We start from the raw sequence: 17,344 nt of genomic DNA on the forward strand, positions 1-17,344 counted from the left end.
TAAACAAAAATCTTTTAAAAGTAAAAATATATGTATTATGGTCAGGTTCACAGAACTCAAAACTGACTGAACTTGATTTGGGTTCAAATTACAGTCACCAAAAAATTAAAGTTATCTTTAAACAGATACCAAACAGGATACATTTCAGTTTCAAAAGAAAATAGGGGATTTAAGATTAGAATGACCAACTCCATTTTAGCTACAGTAATAGTAGGATACTCTCTAATAAAAGCCTATTACTGCACATATAACATCCAAGCTCAGAAGCGGATTTCTCAAGACTCAGTGATGTATGCCCACATATCCAACGAGGACAGGGACATGGAAGCGTTTTAACGAGTCAGTTACTGGAGTTTGTACTTTGTTAGCTTTTTCACACAATCGATACTTTAGTAAATTACAAAAGCTGGGCTGAGGCTTTTGCTAAATATTCTTTCAGCAAAAGTGCATAGGTGGGACGTGTCTTTAGGGGAAGGCTTTAAACAAACTATTTTAAAAAGATCAGTAGTTGTTTAATCTTCTCCTCACATATTTTTAATTTTGATAAGGCCGCATTTTAAAGCTTGGAATCTGAGCATTAAAATTACTATTCTGACCTTGATAAGTCAATGTAGAGAACAGAAAAAAAAAACCCTCACACAAAAAATAATCAGCACAATCTGATTTTTAAATCAGATCATTCTGCCTCATTATTTCAGAACACTGCAAAATTGCTGTCTAATATGACTAACCTACATTTGCAGAGCACAAATATCTTGGGGGATGTCATGTGACATAATCAAACAAAACTGCTGCTCAAGAATAGCAAAATCAAATCAACATTTCTAATCCAGATGGATGTACCTGGTTAGGGAAATGAGGGAGGCGATGAGGAATTTGAGTTGGTTTTATCCTTGGAGTTCGGGTGCTAAACACAGACTGAACTGACCCTTGCAATTGAAACAAAGCAGCATTGACCATCCTATTGGCTTACTCTGGTCTGGCCTATAGGAGACTCAAGTTGGATTTTGTATTAATTCCATTCCTCTCTGATAGTAAATTCAGAGAAATGAGTGGGAGCACTTTGCATTGCTGAGCAGTGTCCCCCCTCATGCTGATTTTGGAGCCATTCAATGCCTATCACGATTGAGTCCCGTTTAATCCTAATTGGCCAAGTAGACAGTGGCTGTTAAATGGGATCTTAGAAGATGTAGGAGAGGGGAGGAACAGGAAGGTTCTCAGGACTCTGCCAGGGATGCACTGGACTGCCGTCAAATCACAATTCACATGGTAGCAGGATGCAGAACGCTATAACAATGCAATCTTGGTAGCAGAGCGATGAACTCCTTATATGATGCCCAGTCCAATTTCTATTTAGTTTTCAGTCTAGTGTTTGATTAGAACTCCAGATATCATTGGCTCTTAGTGCTCCCCTAGCCATTGGAAATTTCTTCAAACAGTTAACATCAATGGCAGGGCCATAACAGCAATGAGTTCAGAACAAAAGAAATGGGATGCCCAAAATACCTTTGTCATCCCGACAATCTTAGACAATAGATTTCAGAAGTTAATAGTTATCACAAATGCCACCAGTAATTGTGAGAACACTAAAGTCCTGCGAACCTCATGTTTCAGGAATCATGACTTATACATATCCTCCTGAAAAACTGATAGTGTATAGGGGTCACAAAGAGGCTATTTGTAGGATCACAGCTATGGCAAACACATTAGAAAAGAGAGAAGAGTTTGTAATAGTCAAAGCAATGAGTTCTAAACTCATGGTTATTATAAAATCCTCCATGCAGAAGTGGTCAGAGTTTACAATGGAAATGAATTATCACTGAGTTACAGCTATTATAAAATTTAAAGGAGAAGCAGAAAGTTTATAAAGATCATGAACTGAACATTTCAAGCTTCACAGTTGTTACAAATGTTAAGCATAGAAGCCAATCTTAATGAAAGATGTGAACTAATAATTATTTCTTGGTTGACAGATAGTACACACAGAAAAGAAGCATTATGGCTTGCCCTCCCTCAGTGTTACTGATGGGGGAAGGCATCTTTAAAATCTACTAATTGAGGCTGTGAGGGGAATTCCATGGTAGCCTAGTCAGACTTCTTCTGTGACGTTCCCCACTTTTTGGGGTGTATTGACTGTCTCGTACAGTCCAAGAGTCTGAGTCTGGGGTTACATAAGAACAACAACCCTGGGCAGAATCAAGCCAAATGAAGGTTATAATGACCATTCACCGGAGGAGAAGACACAAATTTGAAGAGTGGTATTTCTACACAGAAAGCTATTACAAACTCCACAGAGAAGCAACAGAGTTTATAAAGGCGGTTGGCTGCTATTTTTGCTTTAGTCATTAGTGAAGAGGGAATCATTACAGTTCTAGAAGAATCCTAAAAATCAGGCTACATCATACAATGGAACTATTAAGGGGCACAAGCAACAGTATCATAATATGAAATATGGAAAGGTACTGAACTGTTGTCACAGCATAGATTTAAAATCATTGCGTTGGCAGATTTCATGAAATCATGACAGTTATTTCCTCCTTTATTCTGTGCTGTCCCTTCATCATCCTACTGGGGTTCCATCCTGAACCACATTTGACCTTCCTTTTAATATACATATCATTGGTTACATTTGTATACTTCTTTGTAAAGCTTATTATATTGGCTGAATTGGCATTCCTAGGCTCAGAGTTATTATAAACTGTGTGAAAAAAACAAGAGCTCTGCAAACCAGCTATTTTTGTGTTCAAGGCTACTACAAACTCCCAGCTGTCAAGAGCATATAATAATCATGAACCAATTATTCCTGGGCTCACAGTTACTACATATGCTGCAGGAAGCTGAGGGAGTTAGTCACGGTTGCAAATTGGCTATGTCTATAATCATTTATGTGGTGAAGCCAAAAGAACTTACAATAGACATATATTTGCTGTTACTAGGCTCATAATTTTATAAGTCATAAAGAGAAGTCATGAATGACAGAGTTCATTACGACAAAGTTGTGGTGTTTCGATCCTCATAGGTAGGGCTCTGTGTTTGTCATGGAGGTTGGTGACTTTCCGTGACCTCTGTGACCTCTACAGCAACCAGTGTGCCTGACCCCAGGGCTGTGCAAGCAGCTAGCTCCGCAGCCAGCTGCTCAGGTGGCCCCACGGACAGCCACACCAGCCATTACTGGAGTGGCCCTGGGGCCAGTCACACCAGCTGCTGCTGGAGCAGCCCTGGAGCCAGTCACACCAGCCGCTGCTGGAGCAACCCTGGGGCCAGTCACACCAGCCGCTGCTCAGGCAGCTCTGTGCAGCTGGCCCCGGGACTGCCCGAGCAGCGGCAGGTACGGCTGGCCCCAAGGACTGCCTGAGCAGCCAGAACAGTGGCGGGTGGACAGCCCCCGGCAGCGGTCCTGGGATGGCTGGAGCAGCCACTGCTGAGCTGCCCTTGGCAGCTGGTGCCCCTGGCCCCCCCACAGCAGCAGCCCCCCCAGGGCACCCCTGCCAGCAGCACCCCCACCCCAAGATTTAATCAGGGGTATTTATAGTATAAGTCATGGACAGGTCACGGGTCATGAATTTTTGTTTATTGCCTGTGACTTTGTCGTAATGAAAATCATGGAGCAGGTCCTCAAGGAATTAATTCTGAAGCACTTAGAGGAGAGGAAAGTGATCAGGAACATTCAGCATGGATTCATCAAGGGCAAGTCATGCCTGACTAATCTAATTGCCTTCTATGACGAGATAACTGGCTCTGTGGATGAGGGGAAAGCGGTGGACGTGTTGATCCTTGACTTTAGCAAACCTTTTGACACGGTCTCCCACAGCATTCTTGCCAGCAAGTTAAAGAAGTATGGGCTGGATGAATGGACTATAAGGTGGATAGAAAGTTGGCTAGATTGTCGGGATCAACGGGTAGTGATCAATGGCTCCATGTCTAGTTGGCAGGCGGTATCAAGTGGAGTGCCCCAAGGGTCGGTCCTCGGGCCAGTTTTGTTCAATATCTTCATAAATGATCTGGACGATGGTGTGGCTTGCACCTTCAGCAAGTTTGCAGATGACACTAAACTGGGAGGAGAGGTAGATACGCTGGGGGTAGGGATAGGATACAGAGGGACCTAGACAAATTAGAGGATTGGGCCAAAAGAAATCTGATGAGGTTCAACAAGGACAAGTGCAGACTCCTGCACTTAGGACGGAAGAATCCCATGCACCGCTACAGACTAGGGACCAAGTGGCTAGGCAGCAGTTCTGCAGAAAAGGACCTAGGGGTTACAGTGGACGAGAAGCTGGATATAAGTCAACAGTGTGCCCTTGTTGCCAAGAAGGCCAATAGCATTTTGGGATGTATATGTAGGAGCATTGCCAACAGATCGAGGGACGTGATCATTCCCCTCTATTTGACATTGGTGAGGCCTCATCTGGAGTAGTGTGTCCAGTTTTGGGCCCCACACTACAAGAAGTATGTGGAAAAATTGGAAAACGTCCAGCGGAGGGCAACAAAAATGATTAGGGGTCTGGAACACATGACTTATGAGGAGAGGCTGAGGGAACTGGGATTGTTTAGTCTGTGGAAGAGAAGAATGAGGGGGGATTTGATAGCTGCTTTCAACTACCTGAAAGGGGGTTCCAAAGAGGATGGATCTAGACTGTTCTCAGTGGTAGCAGATGACAGAACAAGGAGTAATGGTCTCAAGTTGCTGTGGGGGAGGTTTAGGTTGGATATTGGGAAAAACTTTTTCACTAGGAGGGTGGTGAAACACTGGAATGCATTACCTAGGGAGGTGGTGGAATCTCCTTCCTTGGATGTTTTTAAATTCAGGCTTGACAGGACCCTGGCTGGGATGATTTAGTTGGGGATTGGTCCTGCTTTGAGCAGGGGGTTGGACTAGATGACCTCCTGAGGTCCCTTCCAACCCTGATATTCTATGATTCTATGACTTTTACAAAAAATACCCGTGACTAAATTGTAGCCTTACTCATGGGCATTACAAATACCAGGGATGAGCAATTGGAGTTTATAAAATATAGCAATCTGGTATTTCTCAGACCATGGTTAGTACACATTCCAAGGACAAGACAGCAGAATTTATTGTGTGTGAACTAAATACCCTCTGGGTTCAGTGCTATAGTTAAACAAGAAAAAAGGACTGTAATAATAATGGTTGTGAATTGGCTGTTTCCAGATTCAGTAATTACAAACTCACCAGACAAGCTAAAGGCCTTTATAATATTATAATATTATAAAAGACTATTTCTCAGAAAGCCATAGTCTACACTATATAGGTATGATACTTTGAACGTTCATCAAGTTTTACTGATGTTTATAAAGCCCAGCAGGTGCCTGATGATGGTTTTAGTGTGTCCCAAAGCACTTCATGACACTTCATGTTCACTGTGGGGAGACTGCTTAGTGCTCCCACTACTAAGGAACTGCACTTTCAAAATTAGCACCAAGTCTTACCATAAAATTTACTCTATGACTGGTCCTTACTTTTGAATGACGGAAGGTTCCTCTGCTTTCAGAAATGGATTAATCAGGAAAACCAAACCTATATGTGTTTCGGGCCATATTCTGCTAATATCCTACTGAACTGGCTGATTTCAATGGTACTCCAAGACGTAAGGTTCTCCAGCTTGAGTAAGGCTGGCAGTGTATGGCTCTTAACATCTAACACTAACATGTCAGCAATCAATTGTATATTACTTACTGTGCAGGGAGTTAAAGGTGACCTACATGGGACAAACTGGGTTCATGCATTTTTATAACTCAAAAGAAGATCTAAATGGCTTTATTTTTTTTTAAAAAAGCTTATTTTTTATTTGTCTTACAAATACCAAAAATATTAAGTCTTGTCTTCCTTATTTTGCTGGAAGTCTTCTTGGAGGATCAGGGAACAGGTTGGGAGCTTTCTCAGACTATGACTGAAGTTGCAGGGTGCTGAAAGGTATTTGGGTTAAATAGATGTTAATCAAATAATTAAACAAAAACAAAATTTTAACTATTCTGACTAAAATCCCCTTTCCTTCTCAATCGCTTGGTTTTCACTTCCTTAGTACTTGTGCTATTAGTTCTCCAATTATCCATGGATTCTTCCAGGAAAAACAAGGTAGACAAGATCACGCTGACTACGTTGGTGCTCCAGGGCTGGAGCACCCATGGAAAAAAATTAGTGGGCACTTTGCACCCACCAGCAGCCAGCTCCTCCACCTCCCCCACAGCACCTCCCGCCTGCCAGCAGCCCTGGTGATCAGCTCCTCCCTCGCCATCCCAGTGCCTCCCGCCCACAGCGATCAGCTGTTCTGCAGCATGCAGGAGGCTCTGGGGGGAGGGGGAGGAGTGGGGACTGGGCGCACTCAGGGGAAGGGGCGAAACTGGGCGGGAAGAGGTGGGTGTGAAGGGTTCAGTCAAAGAGACCCCCTTGGGACTGTCACCTGACGTACTGGAATTACCTCTGAGCCTGTCTTCCCTGCCAGCTTGGGACCCCAGAACCCTGCCTTGTTGACCCAGACATGCTAGCCTGCTGCAACACAGACCCAGGTCTGGTCCATGCCCCCACAGCTGCAGACTTTAAAGAAAAACTGCTCAGCAGGTCTCCTATCTCCAGCACCCAGATACCCAGTTCTCAATGGGATCCAAACCCCACATAAATTTGTTTTACTCTGTATAAAGCTTATACAGGGTAAACTCATAAATTGTCCGCCCTCTATAACACTGATAGAGAGATATGCACAGCTGTTTGCTCCCCCAGGTATTAATCATTTACTCTGGGTTAATTAATAAACAAAAGTGATTTTATTAAGTATAAAAATTAGGATTTAAGTGGTTTCAAGTAATAACAGGCAGAACAAAGTAAGTTACCAAGCAAAATAAAACAACACGTGCAAGTCTAAGTCTAACACATTAAGAAACTGTTTACAGGTAAAATCTCACCCTCAGAGATGTTCCAATAAGCTTCTTTCACAGACTAGACTCCTTCCTATTCTGGGCCCAATCCTTTCCTCTGGTACAGTCCTTGTTAGTTCCAGCTCAGGTGGTAACTAGGGGATTTCTCTTGACTGACAGCACCTTTGTTCTGTTCCACCCCCTTTTATATCTTTGGCACAAGGCAGAAATCTTGTGTGTATCTGAGTCCCCACCCCTCCTTCTAAATGGAAAAGTACCAGATTTAAGATGGATTTCATTACCAGGTGACATGGTCACATGTCCTGTGAGACCCCAGCCTTCATTCTTCCAGGGCTGGCCCGCACACACCCAGGAAGGTTTGCAAGTAAACAGACCATTTACAACCAATGTCCTAGTCAATGGGAGCCATCAAGCTTCCAAACCACCATTAATGGCCCACACTTTGCGTAATTACAATAGGACCTCAGAGTTATATTTCATATTTCTAGCTTCAGATACAAGAATGATACATTCATACAAAATAGGATGAACATACTCAGTAGATTATAAGCTTTGTAATGATACCTTACAAGAGACCTTTTGCATAAAGCATATTTCAGTTACATCATATTCACACTTATAAGCATATTTCCATAAAACATATGGAGTGCAACGTCACAGTGGGGAAGAGGCGGGGGGGGGCAGAGGGGGAGGTGGGAAGAGGCAGAGTGGGGTAGGAGTTTGGGGGAAGGGGTGGAGTGGGGGTGGAACCTGGGGTGGGGCAGAGTGGGGGTTGAGCACCCCCGGGGCAAGGAGGAAGCTGGCACCTCTGGACAAGATCTACCTTTCTAATAAAAACAAACTGGAAGAAAAAAAAACCTTACACAATCCAAAAAATCACCCCCTTTGTGGGTTAAACTTTTTCACGTCTTCTTTATAGGGTATTAATAAACAAAGAGGCACAAACTCACTTTTTCACTGTGCAGACTACCTTTATGTCTTTTCCCTTCTTGGGCATTCATTTAAGGGTTTCACTATATTTCTTAATAGATTTTGGTATGCACCTGTTTTTTTAAACCCAACTTATGCCTTTCACAGAGGTTCATGTTTGAATGGACTCCACTAAGTATTGTTCGTTCTCAACATATTTCCTAGTTTCATTCCATAGTAATGTTGGCACCACACATCGCATATACTTCTCAGAACCCAATAAATAAATGGTGAGACCTGGGAACAAGCCACTATAAAATCATGGAATCTTTTTACCAAAAAAGCCTGGAAAAATGTAACAGAGTGTAACAATAGCTGAGAATTAACCATTCCATGACATTTTCATCACATAGGAAATCTCAGATCCTAGTATCTCGTGCACCCACACTGTCCACCCATAATCAACTATGTCACCTTTGACAATTCTGGTGAAGATTTGCATTTATTGCCAGTGTAAACATTTTCCTTTAAAAAGTACGGCCATTTACATGGCAAGCCCTTCCTACTTCAGAGTAGCAGTGGCATATTAGGCAAGGGATGTTGTGTTGGTACAATAACATTTATGAAGCCCACCATTAGCTAGAAAGGAAGGAAAAAGATGAAAACAGGACATCCATCATGCTAACAGGAAAAGAAGAAGAAAAACACCATCAACCTGACTAAAAGTAGTAAACTTTGCAATGAATACAGTCTATTCAGTGACCAGCTAGGAAATGTGTTCATTTCTATTAAGTACCTATCCTGGCTTCCAAATATTTATTGCCATGATTAATTCTATATTTGTGCTGTATGTTGTAATATGTAAATATTACAATACTGCACAGTACAACTATAGATCTAACTGCATACACATATCAATGACTGGACACAACATACACTGTATTACAAGAAAACTGCAACGACCCCACAAATAACTGCCCTTTTACCCTCAACTGACTCCCTGCTCAAACATCCAGAAAAAGAGGAGTTTTGCAACGTGCCTGGTAAATTAACAAATCTGGGCTCTGACAGACCAGGAAAGGGAGCAAATTTTAGTAGTTGAGAATCCCTCCCATAATACCCTACCTGCAGCTCACCCTTAATCAAGGGAGATGCAGGCTTTAGCTCATCAGCTGGTCTCAAATGCAACATTATTAACTGGGAGAAAGACAATGAGTTCAAAGCAGCAGGCTTACTTTGGGAGTTATTATTATTTGTATTACAGACATTGTGCGTAGGTGTTGTACAAACACAGAACAAAAAGATGGTCCCTGCCCCAAAGAGTTTGTGCTTATAATTATGGAGAAAGCAACCAGAAGGATAAATGTTTATTCTTTTTTGGAAGGCTATCCCTGAAAACAAGGCAGATTTCTGTGTAACTGAAAGGCAACCTGTTCTTAGATAGCCTAACCATGAATGTAGATCAGAGTAAGAGTTTTGTTATAAATTGAGATAAAATTAGCAGACATGCAGCTTCTGAAGCATTCTTTCAGGGGCTGGCAACTCTGCCATAGCTTCTTGGTGGGGTATTGCTTTTTAAACCCTAAGATTTTATTTTAAGATGATGCTCTTACTCAGTCTTTGTGTGTCCTCCACAGTGCAGTTTGACATGATGAGGGCCTGTAACCTAATCGCTACCGTCGCCTTGACTGCTGGTCAGCTCATTTTCGTCTTGGGCCTAGTAGAACTGCCTATTATTTCACAGGATATCCAGTGGTGGGAGGAAGCCATAGCTGCCGTGTTCCAACTTGCCAGTAAGTACCTCTTTTTGCACATGGAGATGGACCTGGTAAATTCTATCTAGATCAGGACAGGCAGAGTATTCTGCTTTACAAATTCTTCAGAATAAACAGAAAAGCAATAGGGTTTGAATTCCAAAGTAGGTCTCTTCAGTAGTAAAGATGTTTGCCATCCCTTAATAGCTCTCTCTTCATATTAGACCATTGATTTACGAGATTCTACAGAACACAAACTGGAGATTATTTCTTGAATAGATATAAATAAATCCTCAGTCAACCAAGAAAACAAGCCACTGTGTAGCCCTCATTAGTAAAGAAGGCAAAACACAAGGAAACACAGTGGAAGCCAAACCTCAAGATTTAATAGGACTAAAAATACCAGAGGGACTATAGATAAGGGTAAAGATAGAACAGAATGAATTTCTGCAGTGTGATTATATGCCTTTACTTGACTGAATTTTAGTCCAGGGAGATCTGCCAGATTGCAATGAGTGGGAATAACTAGTAAATAAAACTACAAACTGCAGAATGAAGCACTCTGGCAACACTGACAGTTATAAATGAAATTCCCACAGTAATTCTCATGGATAATAACTGTATACAGAATCCAGTGGGGAAAGGGGGAAATGGTTTAATCTCTTCTCCACAGTGAAACCACTGGCATCAAATCATAAACATTTTACATTAATCCTTTCCTTTACTACACAAGTCAGTCAAGACATCCATAAAAAGAACAGTCATTGAACAGGAGTTCCATACACAGGGCTTGCAGGATTGCGTCCAAAATGTATAATTAAAATGGAAAAAAACATGCTGATGTAGTATTAATGCATGTTAAGGCCAGAGCCTGAGTCTTTACTTCAGTTTAAATCTACAGTAGTAGTTCTAAACCAGTGTAAATGCACTGAGGCCCCTGCAGTGATTCTTGGTTTACATTTCAGAGTAACAGCCGTGTTAGTCTGTATTCGCAAAAAGAAAAGGAGTACTTGTGGCACCTTAGAGACTAACCAATTTATTTGAGCATAAGCTTTCGTGAGCTACAGCTCACTTCATCGGATGCATAAAGTGGAAAATACAGTGAGGAGATTTATATACACACAGACCATGAAAAAATACACATTGTAAGGAGAGTGTTTACATTGTTGTAAGTAAGGTAGAGACTAGTCCAGAAAATTCAAAATGATGGTTCTCACAGCAATAATTCAGCTGTCTTTGCAGTACCACTGGTGAAGGACTGCTGAGACACCTCTTCAAGCCTACTGGGAATCGAAGGCCCAATAAGGAGAAGGGACCGTATGATACACAAAGAGACATATTAGTTTAAGCTGTAATACACTCAGTTTCTTAGTCCAGTGGGACCCCATGCACTGGTGCAACACTGCCAGGATCCAAAACTGCAGCCTTAGCAGAGCAAGATCTACACACAGCCTCTTCTTGTGAGATCAGCAGCACAGCACACTGCTTTTACCTTTGGATGCCTTTTGTCCAGTTCTTTCTTCCTTTTGGCGTGAGTTCTGCCTTTCTCTGCCTCTCTCCCCTCCTTTCCGAAGCTCAGCCTGTTTTCCACAGACAGGAAATGCATTCTGGCTCTGTTTAGATTTGTTGTTTCATTGACAAACAGTACAGTGGACAGCCGTGTGCCTTTCTTCTATCAAGGCTGCTAATTTTAGACTGGGCTTTTTTCCCCCCTTGTGCTGGAGTCTGTTTTAAATACAGTCAGAGAGAGACTGAAGGGCGCCAGGATATCCCGACACAGGAGAAGGAAATGCCTGCTATTACCTGTTATGCAAGCTGAACCTTGAAATCCCCAGTGCTGGGCGGGAAAAAGGGAGGAAAGCCAGAGTCAGAATGATTAACAAAATGCTAATGAGAACAGTGAAAGAAAAAACAAACGAACTCCTGGACTCAACTGTCGATACTCAAAGGTGTGAAGAGAGGGAATCTGGCAGCTAGAGACACTGTTACAAAGAAAGACCATTGGCTGTTTGAATCAGGAGGCTCCTGTTTGCAAAAGTGATGCGATGAGTCTCATAGGAAGATGGAAAGGGGAGCAAGGTCAGCTGTCAAATATACTGCTCTCCACTAAATGGACCTTCATTGTAAGCTGGATGTTTTCTCTCAGTCTTGCAATGAGTTACAGAAGACCCATTTAAAATCTTACTCGCTTCATGAAGATTTATATTTAAAATAATTATCTCCAGGCCATACAGTTGATATATTCTGGCATGAACACTTTTCAGTAAAGAAGGAGAGAGATGTAAACTTCCACTACCCCATCCGAAGATCAGCTTTCTACCAGTAGCTCACTCTCTTTCTCAAGGATGATGAGGGATGGCTGGGAGGGAAGGAAGTCACTCTATCAGTGTTAATCTCGCTCCTGGGATGAGGCATTAGGAGTGTGGCATCTGAGGAGGTTGTTTCCTCCTTTGTACCCCGGCACCTATTGGGTTCCTTCCGCTGTCAAGAAACTCAAGTTGACCACAAAAATCTCACCTGCCAAGTCTCCTGGATTAAGCCCAGAGTACACAACATTAAACATCATGACAAACGTGTTATTTCTAATTTTTTTACACCAATGTACACATTCATAGTGTGAGTGGGACCAAAAGTTCAGCTGATTGGACAAAACACACTGCTAGATCTAGGACATCAGGATGCTTGTTTACTGATGGGAGAAGGGATCTTTTCCCCTGGGAAACTACAGGCAATAGTTTGTAGCCGATCCTATGTTCCAGAGTGAGAACCTCCCAGAAAGTTTCTGCATAAACTAGCAAGTCCATAAAGAACGGCAGACACATAAGAAGAGAACAGTGGATATGAAGCATGTATTTATAAGAACTTTCTACACAAAACATAGTCAAATGCGGACTGTGGAGTTTCACACTGTGGAACTCTGCCCCCTTCATTTCTAATATGATATTTGACTTGGTTCAGCATGACATTTTGATTAAAAAACTAGAAAGATTTAAAATTAGCATGGCGCACATTAAATGGATTAAAAGCTAGCTAACGGATAGGTCTCAAAATGTAATTGTAACTGGGGAATCATCATTGGATGGGTGTGTTTCTAGTGGGATCCTGCAGGGATCTGTTCTTGGCCCTTATGCTATTTAATCTTTTTATTAATGACCTGGAAGAAAACATAAAATCATCACTGATAAAGTTTGCAAATGACTCAAAAATTTGGGGACTGGTAAATAATGAAGGTATCAGTGACACCTTTTTAAGGTCAGGCTTGACAAAGCCCTGGCTGGGATGATTTAACTGGGAATTGGTCCTGCTTCGAGCAGGGGGTTGGACTAGATGACCTTCTGGGGTCCCTTCCAACCCTGATATTCTATGATTCTATGATTCTATGACATGTCCTTGAGTGATCTGGATAACTTGCTAAGCTGAGCTCAAGTAACAATGTGTATTTTAACACAGCTAAATATTGATGTATATATGTAGGAACAAAGAATGTAGGCCATACCTACACAATGGGGGGACTCTACCCTGGGAAGCAATGATCTGAAAAAGATTTGGGAATTGTGGTGGATAATCAGCTGAATATGAACTCCTAGTGCAGCACTGTGGCCAAAATGGCCCATACGATCCTTGGATGCATAAGCAGGGGAATCTCAAGGAGTAGAGAGATTATTTTACCTCTGCATTTGGCCCCAGTGCTGGAATACTGCTGCAACACTCAGTCCAGTTCTGGTGCCCACAATTCAAGAAGAACATGGATCAACTGGAGAGGGTTCAGACACAAGCCACAAGATGGATTAAAAGATCTTTCACAATCTTTCCTCCTACAGTGCACCAGCAAGGGCTCCATGGACCATTAGTGATCACTGGCATATTTATGACCTTAATTCATATATCTTTAACAACAGTCTTCAATCTGTCAGTGATCACCAGTGTTGGTTGTTTTCACCCTGAATACCATCCTAGCAACATAGCATGTGCACTATGCTATGGTTTCCTATTAATATTGTGGTCTGAGAAGTCATTTTTATTAAAAAAGCTGTGAGTTTCAACTGTTGTCATACTCCATAGGCCCCCAATCACAACTTCTGCCTTGACTACACAACCATCTCTGATCAACATGCACCTCGCCAGCGCTCATGACGGATCCCAGCTCTGTTTCTTTTTTATTTCTGCCACCTGCATGAGCATTTGACAGTCATTCAAAAGGATGACCCTCTGACAGAAAATAAAGCCCTAGGAAGCCCGGAGGAAGGAAAGAAGAGAGGAAGCAGTACTCCAGTGGCTGTACTGGGATTCACATCGCTCCAAAACTCCACAGCCTCATACCTCCCAGTTCACAGGAAAGAAAGCTGTTTGCTTTGGAAAAGTTATGTGGTGAAAATGGAACTCGTTTTGTGGAATTTTGTGTCAACACTCAGAAATTTCTCTCTAGAAGTTTTTTCCAAGAAACTGTTACAGATGCAACATGCTGAATATAAGGGTGGATAAAAAAAACCTCACAGAGTAACAATCCTAATGGGAATTCCTTTAAGTACTAAAATGATAGATGGCAAAGGGGAATCTATAGAAGACTAATCTACTAGGAACACAGGAACTGCTCTATTAGATCAAACCCAAGCTCTATCTAGCCAAGCATCCTTTCTCACAGTTACTAGTATCAATTGCTTCAGAGGATGGTGTAAGAACCCCACAACTGACACGTGTGGGATAATCCGCTCCACACATTAGGTTTAATCCTGGTCTCCAAGGGTATGCCTACACTGCATTGTAAACCCAGATTTGTGGGACCCATGCTTGTGGAGTCATGTTTCCATGCATCCACACTGCATTGTAAACTTGGGTTTACAATTGCTGGACCCGGGGCTCACAACTGTGCTAAAGTGTCCATACTGCACAACGCAGACTTTCTGATTCACATCTGTGGCTTGAGCTGCATCCACACCACAAAATGACAGGGCTTGGAAACCCAGTCACAAAGGGACTTAGGCTCAGACCCACCCTCCTGGGTGTGTCCATAGGCCCAGGTCTTGAGGGCTTATTGACCTGACTCAGAAAGATTTGTGCATGGACAGTAGGGCAGGGTTGGGCTTAAATCTGACTCAGAGCCTGGGTTGTCAATGCAGCATAGACATATCCCAATAGTAAGAGATTGGCTTAAACTGTAAACATGAGGTTTAATTTTTTTTTCTTATTAAATTACGATCACTCTGAATATTCGTGAGATCCATATAAATGTCCAGCCCCTATACTGAAGACAATAAGAAGCCTCGTCTCTCTGCTTGGCTTGCCATTTATAGCCAAACAACACTTTATTACACCTTTCCTTTTATTTTCAAGCCTTGATTTCTGTCTACACTTTGTGTCTTTTGGCTGACACCTCATTAGTGGTAACCGAAGGAGACACCCCTGCAGACATACTGTTCACTCTAATCCCACAATACAAAGTAGGGACAATTGTGGATTGGCAGGGAGATAGAATGGATGAAATTCTCCATTTCTAACTTCTATACCATTAACCTACATACATCTTAATGCAGTACAGAACAACAGAACAGTCATCACAGAACAAAGATGAAGATATCAATCATGCAACTAACTGGTCACTTCTTGTCCTTCCACTTATCTCCATGACTTCATCCGTGTCATACCTTACTCCTGGAACCCTTCCATGACTGATGTGCCATGCCCATCTAAGTACTTATATGGCTCTAATCATCCTAATATCTGCTTTCATTCTTGCTTCCTTCAAGTCAATTCTTAAAGCAGACTTCTATCAAGATGCCTATAAACCCAATACTTCTGAGGACTAGGGAACAGAATTAAATGAAACACTGTAAATAATTTTTTAAAATCCCAACAAAAAAAAAATGATGGAACGTGACTTATGCTCAATGCCCTTGTTCCTTCACACTTCTCATTACATCTGCCCCAATACACCTGTCACTTGTTTTATTGAAACACTGAAACAGTTCTGATCCTCTGTTTATCAGTATGAAAGAAATATCTATTTAAAAAAATGTAAAGATACTACAGTCATTTTAAATTAGTGGTAATATTAAAACAATTATTTTAAAAAAAATTTGATTAAAAGAGCATTTTCAATAACCCTGATATTGGGTCAGACTCTGTTCTCACACTGGTTTCGCATCAACATATTCCATTGATTACAAGGGTGTTAATCACAAGCGATACAGCACTATAAGGGAAGGCAGAATCCCAGCTGCCCCATGCTCTTCCTAGAATTCCTTCTAAAGGAAGTTATGGGCTAAACAATAAATATTCAACAATATTCATCAAAAAAGGTCAATAGACTAGAATATTGCCAACTGTTTCCTGCTGCTAATAAATGACTTTATGACAGCAAAGCTATTATTAATCAAAGCAGGAGACACTGATACTATGACAGTGTTCTATTCCAGTTACTTTATTACACCAAATGATGCATCAAATTCCAGAAATGTGCCTTTCGGTTAAACAAGCGGGTGCACATTACTGCAGCATTAAGGTGCACCAGTATTTTGCCCAGCAGCAAAGCACACAGTATGCACATAACCAGGTAGGCCCCACAGTCCCATCCTGAAACACCCCTCATCAAATCATAGAATATTAGGGTTAGAAGAGACCTCAGGAGGTCATCTAGGCCAATCCCCTGCTCAAAGCAGGACCAACACCAACTAAATCATCCCAGCCAAGGCTTTGTCAAGCGGGGTCTTAAAAACCTCTAAGGATGGAGATTCCACCATCTCCCTAGGTAACCCATTCCAGTGCTTCATCACCTCCTAGTGAAATAGTGTTTCCTAATATCCAACCTAGACCTCCGCCACTGCAACTTGAGACCATTGCTCCTTGTTTTGTCATCTGCCACCACTGAGAACAGCCTAGCTCCATCCTCTTTGGAACCCGCCTTCAGGTAGTGGAAGGCTGCTATCAAATCCCCCCTCACTCTTCTCTTCTGCAGACTAAATAACCCCAGTTCCCTCAGCCTCTCCTTGTAAGTCATGTGCCCCAGCCCCCTAATCATTTTCTTTGCCCTCCGCTGGACTCTCTCCAATTTGTCCACATCCTTTCTGTACTGGGGGAACCAAAACTGGATGCAATACTCCAGATGTGGCCTCACCAGTGCCGAATAGAGGGGAATAATCACTTCCCTCGATCTGCTGGGAATGCTCCTACTAATACAGCCCAATATGCTGTTGGCCTTTTCGGCAACGAGGGCACACTGCTGACTCATATCCAGCTTCTTGACCACTGTAATCCCCAGGTCCTTTTCTGCAGAACTGCTGCTTAGCCAGTCGGTTCACAGCCTGTAGCGGTGCATGGGAGTCTTCCTTACTAAGTGCACGACTCTGCATTTGTCCTTGTTAAACCTCATCAGATTTCTTTTGGCCCAATCCTCCAATTTGTCTAGGTCACTCTGGACCCTATCCCTACTCTCCAGTGTATCTACCTCTCCCCTCAGCTTAGTGTCATCTGCGAACTTGCTGAGGGTGTAATTAATCCCATCATCCAGATCATTGATAAAGATGTTGAACAAAACTGGTTCCAGGACCGACCCCTGGGGCACTCCGCTTGATACTGGCTGCCAACTAGACATCGAGCTGTTTATCACTACCCATTGAGCCTGACAATCTATCCACCTTTCTATCCACCCTATAGTCCATTCATCCAATCTATACTTTTTTAACTTGCTGACAAGAATACTGTGGGAGACCGTATCAAAAGCTTTGCTATAGTCAAGATATATCACATCCACCACTTACCCCACATCCACAGTGCCAGTTATCTCATCACAGAAG

At 42.2% G+C, this 17,344-nt stretch overlaps 2 protein-coding genes across 9 annotated transcripts in view; one reads left to right on the forward strand and one right to left on the reverse strand.

Annotated features, from left to right (window-relative positions):
• IFT140 (intraflagellar transport 140) overlaps nt 1-17,344 on the reverse strand; it is a 236,216-nt gene that overhangs the window by 49,918 nt on the left and 168,954 nt on the right. The window lies entirely within an intron of this gene.
• The window catches only part of TMEM204 (transmembrane protein 204), a 40,828-nt gene that overhangs the window by 13,601 nt on the left and 9,883 nt on the right, over nt 1-17,344 (forward strand). For both annotated transcript variants that reach the window (XM_074965786.1, XM_074965787.1), the window contains one exon: nt 9,438-9,593. In XM_074965786.1, the coding sequence (XP_074821887.1) occupies nt 9,438-9,593 (156 nt within the window). The remainder of the gene's footprint in view (nt 1-9,437; nt 9,594-17,344) is intronic.

Source organism: Natator depressus, chromosome 10 (assembly GCF_965152275.1).
Source record: "Natator depressus isolate rNatDep1 chromosome 10, rNatDep2.hap1, whole genome shotgun sequence".
NCBI classification, from domain to species: Eukaryota; Metazoa; Chordata; order Testudines; family Cheloniidae; genus Natator; species Natator depressus.